The following is a 23,401-nucleotide window of genomic DNA, read 5'->3' as shown; positions in this document are numbered from 1 at the left end:
CTGGGACTGTCTCAATCAGGGCCGGACCGGGACCAGCAACCAGCCCTGCAAGATTGCTGCTCCACGGCCCGGCCCTGGGACATGGTATATTCTAAAATATCGGCAGTTTATTTTTGTGGTGTGCTAGAAAAATAACATCCTTCACCCTCACCTCTGAGATGGCTATTCAGCGGGATTGTCACATAAATCCTCTTCCTGTGACATCAGAGGGAAAGAAAGTAAACAAGCTCTCTGAAAGACAGGGCATGCATTTGACCTCTGTCTTTTAACACACAGCAAATGTTACAAGATCAGAACAACATTTAAAACCAGGCAGTTGAGCGGTCTTGTAGGCTTCGATCTAAAAGGGATGTTCCACGCATACTAGAAATGCTGTAAACTGCTTTCCCAGACTATAAGAACTGTATCTATAGATAAGTAACACATGTTTAAAGAAATTGTGCAGAACGCACCGTTTTATATCATATTTTAAAACTTGTTTTTGCATTGTCAGGGTGGGTGCGAAAAGCACCACCGTAAATAGGTAGTACAATATTATTATAAAAGACTATTACAAATGCATTTTTTTTAAACGCCCAACTAAAATAAAGCGGAATGCTTTGATAATCGAACTCTGGATAGTTGGCTTTGAAATAAGCTCTAGAACTAGTTTTTGATGTGTGATAAATTCAGGGCCGATTAACCAAAGGCCCGGAAGAGCACTTGAAAGCGTCTTGCACACTTACATCGCCACAGCTTTGCCATCCTAAATCCGCACTAGCGTTGTGGCGGTATGGACTCTGTCACTCTCGGGAGGGGTGGAGAGGGTCTTGTGTTTGGAGGTGAAAGGTCACCATAGCGTAGTCGGCCTGAAACGTATATGGTTGTGTCAGGTGCCCCACAAGACTTACCTTTGCTTGTGAAGCAATTCCGCAGAGACGACAAGAGAGCCCGCCCCTGTACCCACCTGACCCCCTTGGACCTAGAACCCGACAGGGATGAGATGGACGCAAGGATAGGAGCCAATAAAGGATGTAGAGCAGTGGTGAGTGGAATGGAGCTTGCAGGACTTCCCGGGGCAACTGGAAAACAAAACAATAACCCGATTGGTTTGCAAACCCCACGCTTGTCTATTAAATATCCCTAAAACACACACAAACGTTCTTCTGCCGGGACTCACCAGTGCTTCTGTATCACACGGTCTTCAGCCATCCGTGTAGTCCCAACCAGAATCCAATAACCCAGGAGAATCTCTCCTGCGTAAGGTTTTAGAGAACAAGCGGTAAAAGTTAGTAACAGTGCTTCTGCATAAGCACTAACTGCAACCAAGGAATAGCGCTCCTACGCGGTAAGAGTTAGAAACAGTGCTTCTACATAAGCACTAACTGCAACCAATGAATAGCGCTCCTGCGCGGCTCCCCCAATGGAACAAATTAAGGTGCTCCTGCGCTGACCCCCAAGGAACCAAGAGTAAAGCGCTCCTGCGCTGCCCCCACAAGAAACAAGATGAAAACACTCCAGTTTGACGTATAAACGATGTTTTCCTAGCTGTTGGAGGACAGAACGTACGTGCTGCACGTGTTCTGTGATGTTTTGAGAATAAATCAGAATATCGTCTATATAGACAATACAGAAGACGTCTATAAAGTCCCTCAACACCTCGTCGATGAAGTACTGGAAGGCTGCGGGGGCATTGCAGAGTCCGAAAGGCATAACCTGGTATTCGAACAGACCGAACTTCGTCCGGAAGGCGGTCTTCCATTCGTCCCCCTTTCGGACTCTGACTAGATGGTAAGCACCCCGCAGGTCGAGTTTGGTGTACACTGAGGCGTTTTTTACTTGATCCAGGAGGTTGGAGATCAACGGCAGAGGGTACCGGTTTTTAACTGTGTTGGCGTTCATCGCCCGAAAGTCTATGCAGGTCCTCAGATCGCCTTCCTTCTTCGACACGAAGAAAAGAGGAGAGGAAACCGGAGACCTGGAATGGCGAATAAAACCGTTGTCCAGATACTCGTCCAAATAGGATCGAAGATGGATGTTCTCCTTTTCTGTGAGTGAATAAATTCTGCTGCATGGCTGTTTACGACACCGTTGCGTCATTTCTGTGACACAGCGGCGTCGTAAACAATGCTAGTCCATGTGAGATTTACAACGTGACGCATCTAGTGAGATGTGTCACGTTGTAAAGCCCTGCGGTAAATTATGCCTGCGTCAGGTATAATGTATGTAGGGTGGGCGTTTCGTCGCAAGGAAGCCCCGTAAAAGTGACGAAGTGAAATGTACAAGATTTCACTGAGTCACTTTTACGTCCATGCTGCGTCAAAACCCTGCGCCTGTTTGAAGCAGGCGTAAGGAGTGACACAGCATGTTAGGCATAGGGCGCCCCTGAGCATTGCTGGAATTGCGTCGCGCTTGCGACATGGCTCCAGCAATACGCTGCCCTCACGGCAGAAGATGTGACATGCATCTAGCTAACCTTGCGCCATGGTGCGTCGTATTGTAAATGCGACGCATCCGTGGTGGCGCAAGGGTATTTCTGCATGTGGCATCTTTACTGGTGCATCCCTGCTGATATGCAGGGATGCGCCAGTCCTCGTAAATCTGCCCCAAAGTCTGGGATTCCCAGGCCCCTAGCTGTTGGGAGGGAGGGGACAGGTTTGCTTAAGTTCATGTTTTTAGCTTTATTGCTTCCCAAATAAAATTAGTGCGCTAGTTCAGTATCCTAAACAGGGTTCCAGTGACTGCCATGGCTTGAAAAAGCTTCAAGAGAAAAGTAGGTTAATGCCAACTTAGGGGAGCTTTTTTTATGTAGTAGAGGAGAGGCTGGCACCTTGCCTCATTAAGCGTCTGGATTTTAATTGTTATGTTGATGTTCAAATATTAATTGAATGACTGATACATCAGAGGTATAATTTCATGTTGGTGATGTAGTGTGGATTGCGAAGCCCTCAGGCTCAATACATCTGATTTATTTAAAACCCTTATACTTTATGGAACTTGTCAAGTTTATCAAGCAACATGGTGTCACCTGCAAACAGGTGAAGTCAGAATGTATCTGTGTCCTAGCCAGAACCATTTTGCTGACGATCGCTACACACCTTTGTTTGTTTGTATGAAGCAAAGACCAGGCAAGGCAGAGTGTGTGTGTGTGTGGGGGAGGGAGGGGGGAGGCAGTCAAGAGTGCTTAAAACAAGGCCAGGTGGGAGTACCTACAGCCATGCTACAGGACCCCTTCTATATACTGCTATGTGCCTTTATGCAACAGCCCCCAGGAGTTTGTGCGCCCCAGGAGCAGCGGCGCTTTGTTTTCATGTAGGAGCTTCCTTATCCGGGGGAAGTCCTTGTCATTCATTGATTGAGGGGAATCCCCTTGAGGGATAGCTCTGCTGCTCACAGCCTCAGACTGGAATATCTGGGACTGTCTCAATCAGGGCCGGACCGGGACCAGCAACCAGCCCTGCAAGATTGCTGCTCCACGGCCCGGCCCTGGGACATGGTATATTCTAAAATATCGGCAGTTTATTTTTGTGGTGTGCTAGAAAAATAACATCCTTCACCCTCACCTCTGAGATGGCTATTCAGCGGGATTGTCACATAAATCCTCTTCCTGTGACATCAGAGGGAAAGAAAGTAAACAAGCTCTCTGAAAGACAGGGCATGCATTTGACCTCTGTCTTTTAACACACAGCAAATGTTACAAGATCAGAACAACATTTAAAACCAGGCAGTTGAGCGGTCTTGTAGGCTTCGATCTAAAAGGGATGTTCCACGCATACTAGAAATGCTGTAAACTGCTTTCCCAGACTATAAGAACTGTATCTATAGATAAGTAACACATGTTTAAAGAAATTGTGCAGAACGCACCGTTTTACATCATATTTTAAAACTTGTTTTTGCATTGTCAGGGTGGGTGCGAAAAGCACCACCGTAAATAGGTAGTACAATATTATTATAAAAGACTATTACAAATGCATTTTTTTTAAACGCCCAACTAAAATAAAGCGGAATGCTTTGATAATCGAACTCTGGATAGTTGGCTTTGAAATAAGCTCTAGAACTAGTTTTTGATGTGTGATAAATTCAGGGCCGATTAACCAAAGGCCCGGAAGAGCACTTGAAAGCGTCTTGCACACTTACATCGCCACAGCTTTGCCATCCTAAATCCGCACTAGCGTTGTGGCGGTATGGACTCTGTCACTCTCGGGAGGGGTGGAGAGGGTCTTGTGTTTGGAGGTGAAAGGTCACCATAGCGTAGTCGGCCTGAAACGTATATGGTTGTGTCAGGTGCCCCACAAGACTTACCTTTGCTTGTGAAGCAATTCCGCAGAGACGACAAGAGCGCCCGCCCCTGTACCCACCTGACCCCCTTGGACCTAGAACCCGACAGGGATGAGATGGACGCAAGGATAGGAGCCAATAAAGGACGTAGAGCAGTGGTGAGTGGAATGGAGCTTGCAGGACTTCCCGGGGCAACTGGAAAACAAAACAATAACCCGATTGGTTTGCAAACCCCACGCTTGTCTATTAAATATCCCTAAAACACACACAAACGTTCTTCTGCCGGGACTCACCAGTGCTTCTGTATCACACGGTCTTCAGCCATCCGTGTAGTCCCAACCAGAATCCAATAACCCAGGAGAATCTCTCCTGCGTAAGGTTTTAGAGAACAAGCGGTAAAAGTTAGTAACAGTGCTTCTGCATAAGCACTAACTGCAACCAAGGAATAGCGCTCCTACGCGGTAAGAGTTAGAAACAGTGCTTCTACATAAGCACTAACTGCAACCAATGAATAGCGCTCCTGCGCGGCTCCCCCAATGGAACAAATTAAGGTGCTCCTGCGCTGACCCCCAAGGAACCAAGAGTAAAGCGCTCCTGCGCTGCCCCCACAAGAAACAAGATGAAAACACTCCAGTTTGACGTATAAACGATGTTTTCCTAGCTGTTGGAGGACAGAACGTACGTGCTGCACGTGTTCTGTGATGTTTTGAGAATAAATCAGAATATCGTCTATATAGACAATACAGAAGACGTCTATAAAGTCCCTCAACACCTCGTCGATGAAGTACTGGAAGGCTGCGGGGGCATTGCAGAGTCCGAAAGGCATAACCTGGTATTCGAACAGACCGAACTTCGTCCGGAAGGCGGTCTTCCATTCGTCCCCCTTTCGGACTCTGACTAGATGGTAAGCACCCCACAGGTCGAGTTTGGTGTACACTGAGGCGTTTTTTACTTGATCCAGGAGGTTGGAGATCAACGGCAGAGGGTACCGGTTTTTAACTGTGTTGGCGTTCATCGCCCGAAAGTCTATGCAGGTCCTCAGATCGCCTTCCTTCTTCGACACGAAGAAAAGAGGAGAGGAAACCGGAGACCTGGAATGGCGAATAAAACCGTTGTCCAGATACTCGTCCAAATAGGATCGAAGATGGATGTTCTCCTTTTCTGTGAGTGAATAAATTCTGCTGCATGGCTGTTTACGACACCGTTGCGTCATTTCTGTGACACAGCGGCGTCGTAAACAATGCTAGTCCATGTGAGATTTACAACGTGACGCATCTAGTGAGATGTGTCACGTTGTAAAGCCCTGCGGTAAATTATGCCTGCGTCAGGTATAATGTATGTAGGGTGGGCGTTTCGTCGCAAGGAAGCCCCGTAAAAGTGACGAAGTGAAATGTACAAGATTTCACTGAGTCACTTTTACGTCCATGCTGCGTCAAAACCCTGCGCCTGTTTGAAGCAGACGTAAGGAGTGACACAGCATGTTAGGCATAGGGCGCCCCTGAGCATTGCTGGAATTGCGTCGCGCTTGCGACATGGCTCCAGCAATACGCTGCCCTCACGGCAGAAGATGTGACACGCATCTAGCTAACCTTGCGCCATGGTGCGTCGTATTGTAAATGCGACGCATCCGTGGTGGCGCAAGGGTATTTCTGCATGTGGCATCTTTACTGGTGCATCCCTGCTGATATGCAGGGATGCGCCAGTCCTCGTAAATCTGCCCCAAAGTCTGGGATTCCCAGGCCCCTAGCTGTTGGGAGGGAGGGGACAGGTTTGCTTAAGTTCATGTTTTTAGCTTTATTGCTTCCCATATAAAATTAGTGCGCTAGTTCAGTATCCTAAACAGGGTTCCAGTGACTGCCATGGCTTGAAAAAGCTTCAAGAGAAAAGTAGGTTAATGCCAACTTAGGGGAGCTTTTTTTATGTAGTAGAGGAGAGGCTGGCACCTTGCCTCATTAAGCGTCTGGATTTTAATTGTTATGTTGATGTTCAAATATTAATTGAATGACTGATACATCAGAGGTATAATTTCATGTTGGTGATGTAGTGTGGATTGCGAAGCCCTCAGGCTCAATACATCTGATTTATTTAAAACCCTTATACTTTATGGAACTTGTCAAGTTTATCAAGCAACATGGTGTCACCTGCAAACAGGTGAAGTCAGAATGTATCTGTGTCCTAGCCAGAATCATTTTGCTGACGATCGCTACACACCTTTGTTTGTTTGTATGAAGCAAAGACCAGGCAAGGCAGAGTGTGTGTGTGGGGGAGGGAGGGGGGAGGCAGTCAAGAGTGCTTAAAACAAGGCCAGGTGGGAGTACCTACAGCCATGCTACAGGACCCCTTCTATATACTGCTATGTGCCTTTATGCAACAGCCCCCAGGAGTTTGTGCGCCCCAGGAGCAGCGGCGCTTTGTTTTCATGTAGGAGCTTCCTTATCCGGGGGAAGTCCTTGTCATTCATTGATTGAGGGGAATCCCCATGAGGGATAGCTCTGCTGCTCACGGCCTCAGACTGGAATATCTGGGACTGTCTCAATCAGGGCCGGACCGGGACCAGCAACCAGCCCTGCAAGATTGCTGCTCCACGGCCCGGCCCTGGGACATGGTATATTCTAAAATATCGGCAGTTTATTTTTGTGGTGTGCTAGAAAAATAACATCCTTCACCCTCACCTCTGAGATGGCTATTCAGCGGGATTGTCACATAAATCCTCTTCCTGTGACATCAGAGGGAAAGAAAGTAAACAAGCTCTCTGAAAGACAGGGCATGCATTTGACCTCTGTCTTTTAACACACAGCAAATGTTACAAGATCAGAACAACATTTAAAACCAGGCAGTTGAGCGGTCTTGTAGGCTTCGATCTAAAAGGGATGTTCCACGCATACTAGAAATGCTGTAAACTGCTTTCCCAGACTATAAGAACTGTATCTATAGATAAGTAACACATGTTTAAAGAAATTGTGCAGAACGCACCGTTTTACATCATATTTTAAAACTTGTTTTTGCATTGTCAGGGTGGGTGCGAAAAGCACCACCATAAATAGGTAGTACAATATTATTATAAAAGACTATTACAAATGCATTTTTTTTAAACGCCCAACTAAAATAAAGCGGAATGCTTTGATAATCGAACTCTGGATAGTTGGCTTTGAAATAAGCTCTAGAACTAGTTTTTGATGTGTGATAAATTCAGGGCCGATTAACCAAAGGCCCGGAAGAGCACTTGAAAGCGTCTTGCACACTTACATCGCCACAGCTTTGCCATCCTAAATCCGCACTAGCGTTGTGGCGGTATGGACTCTGTCACTCTCGGGAGGGGTGGAGAGGGTCTTGTGTTTGGAGGTGAAAGGTCACCATAGCGTAGTCGGCCTGAAACGTATATGGTTGTGTCAGGTGCCCCACAAGACTTACCTTTGCTTGTGAAGCAATTCCGCAGAGACGACAAGAGCGCCCGCCCCTGTACCCACCTGACCCCCTTGGACCTAGAACCCGACAGGGATGAGATGGACGCAAGGATAGGAGCCAATAAAGGACGTAGAGCAGTGGTGAGTGGAATGGAGCTTGCAGGACTTCCCGGGGCAACTGGAAAACAAAACAATAACCCGATTGGTTTGCAAACCCCATGCTTGTCTATTAAATATCCCTAAAACACACACAAACGTTCTTCTGCCGGGACTCACCAGTGCTTCTGTATCACACGGTCTTCAGCCATCCGTGTAGTCCCAACCAGAATCCAATAACCCAGGAGAATCTCTCCTGCGTAAGGTTTTAGAGGACAAGCGGTAAAAGTTAGTAACAGTGCTTCTGCATAAGCACTAACTGCAACCAAGGAATAGCGCTCCTACGCGGTAAGAGTTAGAAACAGTGCTTCTACATAAGCACTAACTGCAACCAATGAATAGCGCTCCTGCGCGGCTCCCCCAATGGAACAAATTAAGGTGCTCCTGCGCTGACCCCCAAGGAACCAAGAGTAAAGCGCTCCTGCGCTGCCCCCACAAGAAACAAGATGAAAACACTCCAGTTTGACGTATAAACGATGTTTTCCTAGCTGTTGGAGGACAGAACGTACGTGCTGCACGTGTTCTGTGATGTTTTGAGAATAAATCAGAATATCGTCTATATAGACAATACAGAAGACGTCTATAAAGTCCCTCAACACCTCGTCGATGAAGTACTGGAAGGCTGCGGGGGCATTGCAGAGTCCGAAAGGCATAACCTGGTATTCGAACAGACCGAACTTCGTCCGGAAGGCGGTCTTCCATTCGTCACCCTTTCGGACTCTGACTAGATGGTAAGCACCCCGCAGGTCGAGTTTGGTGTACACTGAGGCGTTTTTTACTTGATCCAGGAGGTTGGAGATCAACGGCAGAGGGTACCGGTTTTTAACTGTGTTGGCGTTCATCGCCCGAAAGTCTATGCAGGTCCTCAGATCGCCTTCCTTCTTCGACACGAAGAAAAGAGGAGAGGAAACCAGAGACCTGGAATGGCGAATAAAACCGTTGTCCAGATACTCGTCCAAATAGGATCGAAGATGGATGTTCTCCTTTTCTGTGAGTGAATAAATTCTGCTGCATGGCAACGTGGAGCCGGGGATCAAATCGATGCGGCAGTCAAACGACCGGTGTGGTGGCAGTGTATTGGCTCCCTTCTTATCGAATACCTCTGCCAGGTCCTGATATTCCTCTGGTATGATCGTATGGGAAACCATCCCCATGCCATCTACTGGTGGAGACCTCGCCTGAACGGAGCGAGCCCCCAGAAGATTGTCTCTCGTATAACAGGTTTCACAGCAGTATTCTGAATCCAGGTGGATTATTCTGGCCACCCAATCGATTCGGGGATTGTGCTTCACCAACCATGGCAACCCCAATATAACCTTGAATTGCGGAGCGTCGATGACATCAAAACTGATAGACTCAGCATGGTGGTTGGCAAAAAACATAGTCATGTTCTCGGTTTGATGCCTGATAGGGCCAGAAGTCAAGTCCGTTCCATCAACAGCCTGGACCGTTTCGGGTTGTTCTTTTGCCACTGTTTTTATGCCCAAGGCACTTGAAAAACTGGTGTCAATGAAGCTGCCTGTCGCACCGGAATCAAACATGGGGGTTACCAGCCAGGTTCTGCCCGCCTGATTCTGTAAGGATACTTCAATGCCTATATGATGACTGCCGTCGAATACTGCAGGGATCGCTGAGGTGTGATACGAAGAACCCAGAGGACGGATCCCCTTGTCTACTGGGTTGCCTCGTTTCCCATCTGATCGCCTTTTGTGATGGGCAACGCAAACGGCCGTCTGCCCCTTGGTTTAGAGGGTTTCACCGGACATTCCCGGACGAAGTGTCCGCTTTTCCACAATACAGACATTGGTTCTGCTTCCTCCTTTTTTCTCGCTCATGACTGGTCAACGGCCCTCTGATGCTCCCGATCTGCATGGGTTCTGAAACCTCGACCTGGGGAGAGGATTCGTCCTTGGCTTTTTCAGCGCTCTTGTCTCCGAAGGACAAGAAACGGCTGTCGCTGCTCTTCCCCTTCTCGGTCTTTCTTTCCTGTAGTCGGAAGTTCATCTTCACCACCAAGTCGATGAAAGGACCTATTTCCTCAGGTGGGTTGGGTAACTGTGAGATGAGATCATTCAGGCCATCACGCAATCCTCAATAGAATACTGACACCTTCTTATCCTCCGGCCAATTGGCCTCGATAACCAGCCGGCTGAAACGGGTGATGTAATGCAGGAGGTCTTGACTGCCTTGTTTTAAGTTAAGCAACTCGTTGTCAGCGGCCTGCACAAAGGTGTGACGAGCGAACATACGCCGCATGGCTTCCTTAAAGGTCGGCAAGTGGTGGAGCATGGGATCGTCGTTTTCCACAAAGGAAATGGACCACTGAGCGGCGTCGCCTCCCATGTATGATAAAATGTAGGCGACCTTGGATGCATCATCGGGAAAGGCCGCGTTTCTGGCCATGAAATGCAGGTGACATTGATGGATTAATATCCCACACTTAGTACTGTCGCCGTAGAAGCGTTCAGGCGGTGCCAGTTGTACAGGATGGGGTGTGACGACTTGTATGGCGGAGCTCTGATTTGTAGTAGTGGAGGGCCCCCCAAAGGTGAAAGTAGGCGGTTGCAACAACCCTTCTTGGATGACTCTGGGGCTAGGGGTAGTTCCCCAAGGGCCGGCTACCCCGGATGCCATGTGGCTCTGGAAGGAGGATACATCATGGCGTAGACTAAGGTTCTCGGCTTGCATGGCAGCCAGCATGACTGCTATGTCCTGCAAGGTGACCTCCGGGTCGCCCATGTCGTCTGGGTGGAATAGTAAACGTGGGCTTCGAATTCTGTCATGTGCCCCACAAGACTTACCTTTGCTTGTGAAGCAATTCCGCAGAGACGACAAGAGGGCCCGCCCCTGTACCCACCTGACCCCCTTGGACCTAGAACCCAACAGGGATGAGATGGACGCAAGGATAGGAGCCAATAAAGGACGTAGAGCAGTGGTGAGTGGAATGGAGCTTGCAGGACTTCCCGGGGCAACTGAAAAACAAAACAATAACCCGATTGGTAAGCAAACCCCACGCTTGTCTATTAAATATCCCTAAAACACACACAAACGTTCTTCTGCCGGGACTCACCAGTGCTTCTGTATCACACGGTCTTCAGCCATCCGTGTAGTCCCAACCAGAATCCAATAACCCAGGAGAATCTCTCCTGCGTAAGGTTTTAGAGAACAAGCGATAAAAGTTAGTAACAGTGCTTCTGCATAAGCACTAACTGCAACCAAGGAATAGCGCTCCTGCGCGGTAAGAGTTAGAAACAGTGCTTCTACATAAGCACTAACTGCAACCAATGAATAGCGCTCCTAGGCGGCTCCCCAAATGGAACAAATTAAGGCGCTCCTGCGCTGACCCCCAAGGAACCAAGAGTAAAGCGCTCCTGCGCTGCCCCCACAAGAAACAAGATGAAGGCGCTCCTGCGCTGCCCCCAAAAGAAACAAGATGAAGGCGCTCCTGCGCTGCCCTCACGGAACCAAGATTAAAGCGCTCCTGCGCTGCCCTTAAAGGAAAACAAAGTACGGCACTCCTGCGCGAAGCCCAAATGTAGCAGGAGATGTAGCGCTCCAGCGCGGAATACCAATACGAGTAGGAGAGCGCTCCTGCGGGATTAACACCAGAACAACAGTTACCTTCGTAACGGCGGGAACCAGAAACACTCCTACGCAGCTGAAGCCTCAGAAGATTTCGAAGCACGGAGCCGGCGGGAAACGCATCGTTTCCCCCGGAAGTGCTTCTGTGACCCGCAGTTGGCAGCAGAAGACTAGACCGGGACTCAGCTTCCACCCGGAAGTGAGAATCCCGGCAGTATTGTGTGTGCTTAGCGGGATGTCGGAAAACGGCAAACGCCGTGAACCCGACAGGTTGTGCTAATGTGCACTTTTTATTAACGTCTCATTTAACGAATGGGATGCTTTTCTATTTGTAATCTGTATGTTTTGAATCCCCCCCATCTGCGCCTGACTTCAAGTAGGGAAGGTAACATGAGGTACTTATATTTTGCGTAAGCCTAGGCCACAATGGCAGACTTACATCCATATTACCGTGAGTTGGGAATGTCAGTGCCCTGGGTTTCTTCATAACTGATAGGTCTGTGAGTGGGTCTGAGTTGGGTGAAAGGAGTACCACACTGAGTTTATACTCTGAGAGAGACCGGTCAGTGTGTGGTATTCTTAGTAATGTTACTGCCACACTGTGTGGGTAGTAAAGGGCTGTGCACTCACCTGCTGGGGGGCCCTGCGGCTGCTACTCCCAGCCCACGGCAACCACGAACTCCTTCAGCGGTGCAAGACTGGTCCGGGTTTCGCAGCAAGAACGGCACACCGAAGTGGATGCCTGCTTGTGCCCCGGGGGGACCGCAGAGTGCGTTCTGTTAGAGAAGCACTCTAGTACGTCCCTGCTTGTGCCCCAGGGGCACTGTAAAGTGCGCGCAATGCCGAAGACAGCATGGCGCTGCAAATGGAAAGGCAGGGACTGCCTACGCGTCCCTGTTTGTTCTGCGACAATACTCCAGGGGCAGAAACTTTGCTATGTGCACACCAAAAAAGTGCACGTGCGGGTGGGAGGGGCCGCGAAGGACGGACTACGGGAGAGGGGGGCCGGTAGGGGAACAAAATAGTGCCTGAAGTAAAGGGGCCAATAGCCGTGGCAGGATACAAATGACGACACGATCGTCATGAGGCGGGACTAAGAAGCATAAAACCTATGGGAAGTCTACATTGAGGAAATAAGCCAATAAGAAAAATGGGTGGAGAGTGGGCAGAGCTTCCACGAAGCTTCCCCACTATAGTGTATACTGCATGCCTCGCAAAGCGATGGCAGCACATTCGTGCTGCAACGCTAGGCGAGACCTAAAAAGTAACATAAAAAAAGATTGATAAACATAAACACGTGCAAATGTGCACAAGCGTGCACAAATGGACATTGGGGTTCTCTGTCCATCAGAAGTGGCGGTCTTGAAATCTACATAACACAAAGGGTGAGGGCACATTGTTTATGCAGGACTCGCTCTCTCTCGGTTTTTTCGGGAATGCGCATCTACATATACTTTTGGACGTTTGCACATTATATCTAAAACCATAAGAGAAATTACTCTGTGCGGTATTCCACCCTTCCCATAACTGCTTCCCACTTTATGTTTAAAATATTGTCAGGCACTTCTACATATTTCAGCACATTTGTTTACACCAACATAAACAGCTATATTTGTTTCTTTATAGTAAACTTTCTTAACTTCATCAATTTCTCTCAGCACATATTTTAAGCGTGGTACCCAGCTGCAGTACAATACTCACATAAGGCAGCAGCAAAAAATTATAAAAAGACAAGCTCCTTTTACAAATTTTGGATACAATACAGCGTTAAACTGGTGGTCTCTTTCCATGTTAAAACGGTCGCGGAAGCAGCTCTTTTGTCATCAGCATAACACGGAGGGCCTGCACACGTTGTTTGCGGAGGACTCGCAGTCTAGGGGTTATTTTGGAAAAAGTGCATCTATAAACACTTCTGCCTATTCACAAATTATATTTGAAGACATATTTAAAATGAGTCTGTGCAGTACTCTACCCTGCCTGTAGCTGCTTACTACTTTATATTTAAAACGTTCAAATAGCTGCTCGCTTTTGCAGATCGTTCGTTCTTTACATGATATAATACTGTTTCCCCCCACTACATTTACATCGCAAACAAGCACGTCTGGTATTAGGATGTAACACAACTACTTTTTTAAACCACATAGCTCCTTCTTTACAAAGTCTCAGACAGTAATTTACTATTGGCATCACTTCAACATATGTTGATTCACAGAACTTCAAACTGTTTAAAAGCTATTCACTATACAGCCCGCAGTCAGTTTTAGGAAACCTGATCGCATCTCTTCACAGACTGATTTGCATATGGCTGGGTTCAAACTGGAATGGCATGGTGAGCAAAAAAACGATGGATTTAGGCCCAGATCTCTGTACTGGGGTGAATGTATGACATTGTTCTGCATTCTGTCCATCAATTGTTGTTTTTGCATTTGTCACCCCGAGTGGGAAGGGTATGCTCAGACGTGAGTCCCTTGCTCTCCATGCCACTGGAATCAACCTATCCTGGCTGATGAGGGCTGAAAGCCCGAAACCGGTCCTAGGATGCTTGTTTCCAGTCCAGGGAGAACCTGGCTTGGCAGTTCGGGCTGGACTGTTCCCATGGGGCACAGGGTCAAGACTGATTTGCATATGGCTGGGTTCGAACTGGAATGGCATGGTGAGCAAAAAAACGATGGATTTAGGCCCAGATCTCTGTACTGGGGTGAATGTATGACATTGTTCTGCATTCTGTCCATCAATTGTTGTTTTTGCATTTGTCACCCCGAGTGGGAAGGGTATGCTCAGACGTGAGTCCCTTGCTCTCCATGCCACTGGAATCAAGCTATCCTGGCTGATGAGGGCTGAAAGCCCGAAACCGGTCCTAGGATGCTTGTTTCCAGTCCAGGGAGGACCTGGCTTGGCAGTTCGAGCTGGACTGTTCCCATGGGGCACAGGGTCAAGACTGATTTGCATATGGCTGGGTTCAAACTGGAATGGCATGGTGAGCAAAAAAACGATGGATTTAGGCCCAGATCTCTGTACTGGGGTGAATGTATGACATTGTTCTGCATTCTGTCCATCAATTGTTGTTTTTGCATTTGTCACCCCGAGTGGGAAGGGTATGCTCAGACGTGAGTCCCTTGCTCTCCATGCCACTGGAATCAAGCTATCCTGGCTGATGAGGGCTGAAAGCCCGAAACCGGTCCTAGGATGCTTGTTTCCAGTCCAGGGAGGACCTGGCTTGGCAGTTCGGGCTGGACTGTTCCCATGGGGCACAGGGTCAAGACTGATTTGCATATGGCTGGGTTCAAACTGGAATGGCATGGTGAGCAAAAAAACGATGGATTTAGGCCCAGATCTCTGTACTGGGGTGAATGTATGACATTGTTCTGCATTCTGTCCATCAATTGTTGTTTTTGCATTTGTCACCCCGATTGGGAAGGGTATGCTCAGACGTGAGTCCCTTGCTCTCCATGCCACTGGAATCAAGCTATCCTGGCTGATGAGGGCTGAAAGCCCGAAACCGGTCCTAGGATGCTTGTTTCCAGTCCAGGGAGGACCTGGCTTGGCAGTTCGGGCTGGACTGTTCCCATGGGGCACAGGGTCAAGACTGATTTGCATATGGCTGGGTTCAAACTGGAATGGCATGGTGAGCAAAAAAACGATGGATTTAGGCCCACATCTCTGTACTGGGGTGAATGTATGACATTGTTCTGCATTCTGTCCATCAATTGTTGTTTTTGCATTTGTCACCCCGAGTGGGAAGGGTATGCTCAGACGTGAGTCCCTTGCTCTCCATGCCACTGGAATCAAGCTATCCTGGCTGATGAGGGCTGAAAGCCCGAAACCGGTCCTAGGATGCTTGTTTCCAGTCCAGGGAGGACCTGGCTTGGCAGTTCGGGCTGGACTGTTCCCATGGGGCACAGGGTCAAGACTGATTTGCATATGGCTGGGTTCAAACTGGAATGGCATGGTGAGCAAAAAAACGATGGATTTAGGCCCAGATCTCTGTACTGGGGTGAATGTATGACATTGTTCTGCATTCTGTCCATCAATTGTTGTTTTTGCATTTGTCACCCCGAGTGGGAAGGGTATGCTCAGACATGAGTCCCTTGCTCTCCATGCCACTGGAATCAAGCTATCCTGGCTGATGAGGGCTGAAAGCCCGAAACCGGTCCTAGGATGCTTGTTTCCAGTCCAGGGAGGACCTGGCTTGGCAGTTCGGGCTGGACTGTTCCCATGGGGCACAGGGTCAAGACTGATTTGCATATGGCTGGGTTCAAACTGGAATGGCATGGTGAGCAAAAAAACGATGGATTTAGGCCCAGATCTCTGTACTGGGGTGAATGTATGACATTGTTCTGCATTCTGTCCATCAATTGTTGTTTTTGCATCAGTACTCTACCCTGCCTGTAGCTGCTTACTACTTTATATTTAAAACGTTCAAATAGCTGCTCGCTTTTACAGATCGTTCGTTCTTTACATGATGCATAATACTGTTTCCCCCACTACATTTACATCGCAAACAAGCACGTCTGGTATTAGGATGTAACACAACTACTTTTTTAAAGCACATAGCTTCTTCTTTTCAAAGTCTCAGACAGTAATTTACTATTGGCATCACTTCAACATATGTTGATTCACAGAACTTCAAACTGTTTAAAAGCTATTCACTATACAGCCCACAGTCAGTTTTAGGAAACCTGATCGCATCTCTTCACAGGAAAGAACTGGCGACACTATAACACTTGTAACAAATGATTCAGTCTCTTTTTCCGGAAAAAAACACAGGACACACTACTGCAATAGGTCTCGCATTTGCAAAAGTTTGAGCTATTTGCATTGTAAATTACAATGCCTTTTATTTAGATGTTTTGAAAACCTGCAAGCGGTGCGTAAATACGTTCTTTGTACTTATAGTCCTTGCTTGCAAGAAGCAAGGCTGGCAGTAAAAAAGGGGCAGGTACTGCCAGCCTTGCTTCTCAAAAACTAGGACTATAATTGTAAAGTGTGTGTTTATGCACTTCAAATGCTTGTTTTTTAAATGACTTCCACAGATCGTGTAGGGGAGATGCCAGGATGGGACGTATAATAGGGAGTGGCCCTGGGAGCAACGAAGGTGCCTTTGGTCTGGGGCATGTAGGAACATAAATAGCAAACAAAAAACAAACAAAGCAGGGACGGGTAGGGTAAGCAGTGGACGAGCGAGATGAAGGGAGGAACACGTAACAACAAGTAAGAACAGGGGCAGCAGGACATGGGGGAGAGAGCAAGAAAACATGTGTCCTCGCATGGAAATCTGAAATAAAATGGAAACAGTAGTTCCTTGTATATGAGCAGTGGTAGGACTCAAAGCAAAAACATGGTAAAGAAACCCTGATTGGAGAGGGAGAAATACAAGCAAAAGAAAGAAAGCCATCAAACAAAAATAACGAAGCAACTGAGAGTGGAATAGGGGGGCTCAGAGGAACTGAGAAATGGACAGAAAGTAAAACAACTAGAGAGAAACAAAGACAGACATACAAATCGAGACAAAATGAGATAGAAATATTGCTAGCTAGATAGATAGATATCTCTCTTTGTCTTTCTACCTATATCTAAGAAGCTATCTCTCTCTTTGACACTCCCTGCCTCTATTTCAGAATTTCTAGATGTTTCTGTCTCTCAATGTCTTTTTCGATTTCACTGATCATCTCTGTTTCTCATTGTCTCTCCCTCCACTTGCCTTTTCCTGTCATTATTTATTATTGTCTTGCTCTCTCCCTCTAGCACTTTTCTTTCCCTAGCTGTCTCTTCCCCTTTCCCTATTTCTGAATGTATCTACCTAGCTTTCTCTATCTATCCATTGATTTCTCCATCAGCCTTTGCTTTTCTTTCTAATTATCTTTCTTTGTCCATCTGTGTCTCTCTTTGTCTTTCTAAGTCACTTCCTGTTATTGACTTTTTTTTCGCCCGTCTTTCTCTCCCTTTCTCTCGTTAATCTGGATTGCCGTGCCTCTGTATAGTTCTCTACTTTTCTTCCTCAGTCTCTTCCTGCCGCTGTCTCTCTCTCTCTCTCTCTCTCTATTGCTTTTTCTCTCTCTCTTTCAATGTATTCCCGATTTTCTGTCGCTAGCTTTCTTTCTCTCTTTCACTCTCTGTCTCGCCCTGTCTACTTCTCTCTTTGTCTAGCCCTGGTTTTTCTTTCTGTCTTTCTCTATTTCTAATAGCGTCTCTCTCAAAATATGAATATTGTGACGAAAGTGATGCGATGAGAATCAGTAATGAGACAGGCAGCATTATGTATTACTGCTTTGATTAATGCACTTCCGATCTTGGGAAGATTTAATGGTTAATACGATGAATTAGGGGAGAGGAGAGGAGTTGGCCTAACGGCTAGGGCAGTTGACCTCGAATCTGGGGAACTGGGTTTGAGTCTTGGCAATGACGCTGAACATCCTGTGATTCTGGGCAAATCACTTAATCTCCCTGTGCCTAACAAAAATGAATGTGTCCTCATGTAACGCAACTGGTGGTATGTAAAGAGCTCTGATACCCGATACCGGGTCAAGTTTGTGCTATATAAAACTCATTAAAATAATTTTTTTTAAATACAACTGACTTTATGTCAATTCCGACAACTGTTATTAGTAGTAGTAGTAGTATCATTGTTTTCCATTACTGATAATACTCTTGTAGTAGTAATAGCAGCAGTGATATTTACTACCATAATTAATATTACAGTAACATTATTATTAATTTTACAAACATTTATTTTTTTACAACCACCATTATTATGCCGTGAAGTATTAGTTTCGTAACGAATTAAGTAGGTCTACTGTTGTTATTAATAAGCAGTCAAAAGTACGGTTATGATAATAACAACTATAACATACAGCTAAAACAGCTGAACAAAAAACTATAATGAAGAGTAGAGACAGTTTCCATGCAGACGTGCACATAGCAGATAGAGTCAGATCAGGGCACCCTTAATGAAAAGGGAAAAATTTGTTTTTTCAAGGCCTCCTACGGTCACTACAGGTGAGACCGTAGTGACTCTATCGGGCTCCATTCTGACCACTATGCTTCCACCATCACCTTCATCGAGAAAATGGTTTGACCTACACATGCTAAAGACAGTGGACTCAACCACAATCAATCCTCGTTCTTGAAATACCGCAATAAAGTGCAAAACACTGATTATAGGTTGGTCTTGTGCTTATTGAGGCCAACACCACATCCAAAATGAAACTTCCATTCATCTTGATCAATAGGAACATGTCAAACAATTAGCACAAATAATAATTAACATGAAACATGTGCCACAATAGCAAAGATGTGTGCAAAAGAATGTACATGACTATTAGCACTACGTATACTGAAATCAGACTGGATCTTACCTTCGATTTGGAGATCTGCTTTGTAGGGAGCACCAGCGGAGTCTTTATGTTTGAGATAGAAGCAATAGGTTCCTGCATCACTGTGCTGAACGCGGTTGATGAGTAGCTTTGCTGTGCTTCCACTCCAGGTGAGCTGTAGTCTTCCATCCTGGCTTGTGGGCGGCACAAAGTTCTTACATGAGTTGTTTTTGCTGGTGTTTGTGTTGTAAGGTCCTGCCACTGTTGCCCATGTAAGGTTACTGGTTGCGTTGCACGATATCTCTGCATGTGTGCCACATTTTTTGCTGATCGTTCCACAGTTTCTCGATTCACCGAATTGATCTGAAGGAGAGAAGGATGCATTGAACATGGGTGCCAAGTCATGCTTCATTGTGAGTTGGGGAGCTCTATCGCGGCCCAGCAACATGCCACTGCCCTCAAGTGAAGGTATCCATTTAACTGAACCAGCCTGAAGCAGTCCTGGGTGTGATGCGCAAGGCAGGGCAGCCTGCTACTGCCCTGCTCATGATTCGATGCTGATGTGACATAACTGAGAGGGTAGCAAATTATTTTAGGTGTATGGCTCACAGTAAAGTAACAGTTCCATATTCACAAATGTACCAATGGTGGATTTGTGTGAATTCATAGACAACTCCACCCATAAATGCTCGTGAGCAATCACAAATATTTTGTAGGTTTATGGACTTATGGGGCAATGGCGAGAACATAACACATACCTGCACCGTTTTTTGCAGTTTATATTGGGCGAAGATAGCAAAACGTTAACACTGTTCAATTTTTAGGTGAGATATTATGAGCTGGGATTGGGGAGTGTTGTAGTGAAAGTAGTACCACGCTTCCTTGTAATTCTCATCCGGTTAGGCAAGGGGAGAAAAAGAAGAGTAACCGAAATTCACATAGATATTCTTGGATTTCCCTTTTTTTCTACATAGAAAGGGGAGCTAAATAAATTCCCACGGTCACATGACTTCCAACTGGAAGTAGATGAAAAGAAGAACATTGTGGGTCAGAAATTATACTAAATGTAAGGAGTTTATTTTACACACTTCCAAACCCTGTGGTAGTCATTCCGTTAATAACAAATGTTAAAATCCAATTCAAAGTACTTTTTACCTTTTAAAATATATATATTTACAGTTCAGAATTCCAATCAATAAAAAAGATGATTTAATATATCGCTGTTTACAGTGTACACACATTGAAATATAAATAGAACATCTCTGACAAATATACAAATGGACACACTGCATACTACGCAGTTTTGTGAATTCAACAATGAAATACACAGAAACGGAGTAACTTACTCCGAGTAAGAAATAATACGAAGTAATGAAATGAAAAGTTCTTCTCAAATCACGTCACCTGAGTAAGCTTCCTCTATGAGAACCGCATCATTCGCAGAACAAGGATTAACGCAAAAGATCATGGATGTGCCCCTTTCCTTGAATACAGGGGCCGCACTTTTGTATTTGTTCTTACTTTGCCATTTTGTGTGAACAGCCAGGTTAGTTAAGGCCTTAATCTAATGCTGGTTAAGGTTTTAACATCTGCTACTTTTGTAGTCTAAAATGGAGCTTCAAGGCTATTTATTCCCACAAACATGTACCTAACTACAACGGCATTAAAGCCGGCTGACAAAACTACTTCGCAAGAGCTGATTTGCAAAACACTTATCAGTGATTCCTCAAGCTCGTGAATAGGAACAAACTATAGATTGAAATGATCCTGCATCATTGTGGTCTTGACCCATGAGGCACAGGGTCAAGACTGATTTGCATATGGCCAAGTCTGAACTGGGATGGCCTGGTGAGCAAAATAAGGATGGATTAAACCCAGATCTGTGACTGGGGGTGAATGTTTTGCCAATGTGCAACATTCCGTCCATCATCTTGTGTGTTTCGCTGGAAAACCGCTGAGTAGACAAAGTGCACGTTGCCACTGTCAATCTGCAGTTCGATGTATCTCCCAAAATAACCATCTGAGAGACACCCGTAAGCCAACAATGATATAACTTGGCCCTCATATGTCATTTTTAATGCTCTATCGTCCAACCTACGTTCACACAGCAACAGTGCCCTTCACGATAGTCTATTACTAAATTCCAATCACTGGATAATAATTCATTTAACCATCTCTGGGCCAACTCCATCAACTTTCCATTTATTACTACTGCCAGCTGCGGATAACGCCTCCTTACATTGGGTGTGTGTAAGCTTCTTGCCTACTGATGCGAACACTGATTTCTTCTTCAACTCTTAAAGAGAAAAGAGGAAATGATGCATCCCTGCTTCAGCCAAAAGTTATGAACAATTATCCCAGGACAAAGAACAATCTCAAGTTGTTTCAGTATAATGACCGACATTATACAACTACTTTTACTGTAACCACCATGTCAACCTGTCAATAAAGTCATCGGAAGTCGACAAAGGTTCAATTCTGTGGTTGATAAGGTAAATTAAACTAACTGATTCCAATGTTAATATTACTTTTTGCAAACATCTGTCCTTTCATTAGTGTCATGGGTACCACAGCGTTCCTCATAATCAAAATCAAATGATGTAATACATTTGGGGAAAAAAAAGATGTTCTTGAAAACAAGAGTTCAAGCATGTACTTGAAGGGACCATTGTAGCCCAGACTTAAGCTTGGGTATCACAACCCAGCCTTTACAAGAAGGTGAAAGTTGATTCAGTTTCACCAAAACATTCTTCTGTGGTGGAAATAATCTAACCTACATTTGCTCATGAAGACTTCCAGAAGCCAGTAAAGGGAGAGCAGTGAGAGCAATAAGAAAGGCAGGCAGCAGAATTGTGTAATTCATTCAGGCAACAAAGAGAAAACGAAGCTCTTACGTCCTAGACTCTACTGTATGTTCCTGTCAACTCCTTCCCTCGATCTGGACTAAAACCTAACCTACCTTTACCAGGAACGCCCTCTACAACTTCAGTGCCCCAGGAACAGGATTCTACAGCTTCCCTTATCATACTGACCTTCTAATGACCTTTTCCACGTGTTCATCCCTGAATCTACCTGTACCTCAAGTTGTAAGAATTGTGCAATGCAAATATTTAAAACACCACCTGAAGAACATGATCTTGAATAGTTTCCCAGAACCCTTAACAATGCAACAAGGCTGTGGTGTTTTCCAGCTAATTTATAGGTGTAGGAGCCTATTTCTGATCATGTGCATCAAATATTTACCAATTTACCATGTTTTTCTTTTCCTAGTTCCAGAGAAATCTGCTGTGAGAAAGCTCAACAGCAGAAAACAACAATACTTTGTTTTAGAGCCTGCAAACTGAAGAAACAGGTAGCAGACCTTCAACATCTCCAGGAATCTAAGGACCCCTTAAGGCAGTGGTGTAACGAAAGTTGAGGGCCCACCCTGCAAGGTACATGAGGGACCCCTGCTCCGGAATTAATTTGAACTCTCAGGCCTGAGTACTGTGCTGAGGGCGCCCCCTGCAGCTGTGTTACGCCAGTGCTTAAGGCTTACCCAGTATGCTGGGTATTTGGTCTGACAGAGAAAACTGACCTCCAAAGTCTCTCACTAGTAGTCAAGGCTTAGGTCAAAGAATGTAGTGTGAAGGTTGACACGAGAAAAAAAACAAGATCATTGTGTCAGTTGCAATAAAGATGGAATGCTCTGGAACAGAATATTAATACGATTTTAAATACGAGTACACAGGAAAGAGTAACACCTTAAAAATGAAATTAAACAATACCATGAGTGCACATGTTTCGATGATTCATATAACTCAATTTCTATGAAGTGGCATGCACTTCTGAGATCAACAGAAGAAAACATAGTTGAACCCGTAAGAGTATACACCACTTCAAGGAGATTAGTAATGGATGAATAAATACAATTTATAAAGCGCAACAGCTGCTCCAAAAGGAGTGTCCCTGTGCTGGGCAATAGTAGGTCGCAGAAAGGAAAGCCTAAGGAAATATGAAAACCATCCCAAATTATGTCTCTCAGATAAGGTGGGTCTTCAGAAGAGTTTTAAAAGAATCCTCTGAAGTTGAGATCCGAAGGTTCCAAAGCAATGGGGCTTGGTAGGAAAAGGAGCGCCCTCCAGCTCTTGCTTTCTTGATCTTAGGGATTCATAGCAAATTGTAATTGACTGAGGGGATTGCTCTGCGAGGATGATGTCTTTTGAGATTATCACAAATGTACATCAGGCCTTTCATTTGGGTGGCCCTAAACATTATCGTCAATGCATTACATTTTATTCTTTAATTAATAGGGAGCAAATTAATGATTTTCAAGCCATTTCGTATGGACTGCCATTATGGAATGTTCAAAACCAGTCAGGCTGCTGCGTTAATCGAGCCATGATGTAATTAAAGAGTGGATGAGGAATTTTCTGGCGAGGACCAGCAGTAATTTGAGTATCTTTCTTAGACATTTTCAGCGGTCAAAAGCAGACTCCTGTGGTAGTACTGAAGCATGGCTTAAAGGATAATGCATTGTCTAGTTAACCCCCAAATCTTTGGCATAGTGGAAGGTGCTGGAGAATTGCCCAGTACTGGAGGCCAAAGATAAGACAGACCCAATATGGGTGTGGAACAAAAGATTTGATTATATGAATTTGCTGAGTTTAACCAGACAGCTTTTATGTATCCACTCTGCCACTGTAGATA

The 23,401-nt window shown here is 45.6% G+C and overlaps 1 protein-coding gene across 1 annotated transcript in view; it reads right to left on the bottom strand.

Annotated features, from left to right (window-relative positions):
• Positions 1-23,401, bottom strand: part of LOC146809995 (uncharacterized) — a 370,052-nt gene that overhangs the window by 98,182 nt on the left and 248,469 nt on the right. Inside the window, exon 4 of the mRNA XM_085616871.1 lies at positions 18,755-19,075. Within this exon, the coding sequence (XP_085472997.1) occupies positions 18,755-19,075 (321 nt within the window). The remainder of the gene's footprint in view (positions 1-18,754; positions 19,076-23,401) is intronic.

The sequence above is a fragment of the Triturus cristatus genome, chromosome 7 (genome assembly GCF_964204655.1).
Source record: "Triturus cristatus chromosome 7, aTriCri1.1, whole genome shotgun sequence".
NCBI lineage: Eukaryota > Metazoa > Chordata > Amphibia > Caudata > Salamandridae > Triturus > Triturus cristatus.
The sequence above is the reverse complement of the archived record's forward strand: the minus strand, read 5'-3'. Positions and strand labels throughout refer to the sequence as shown.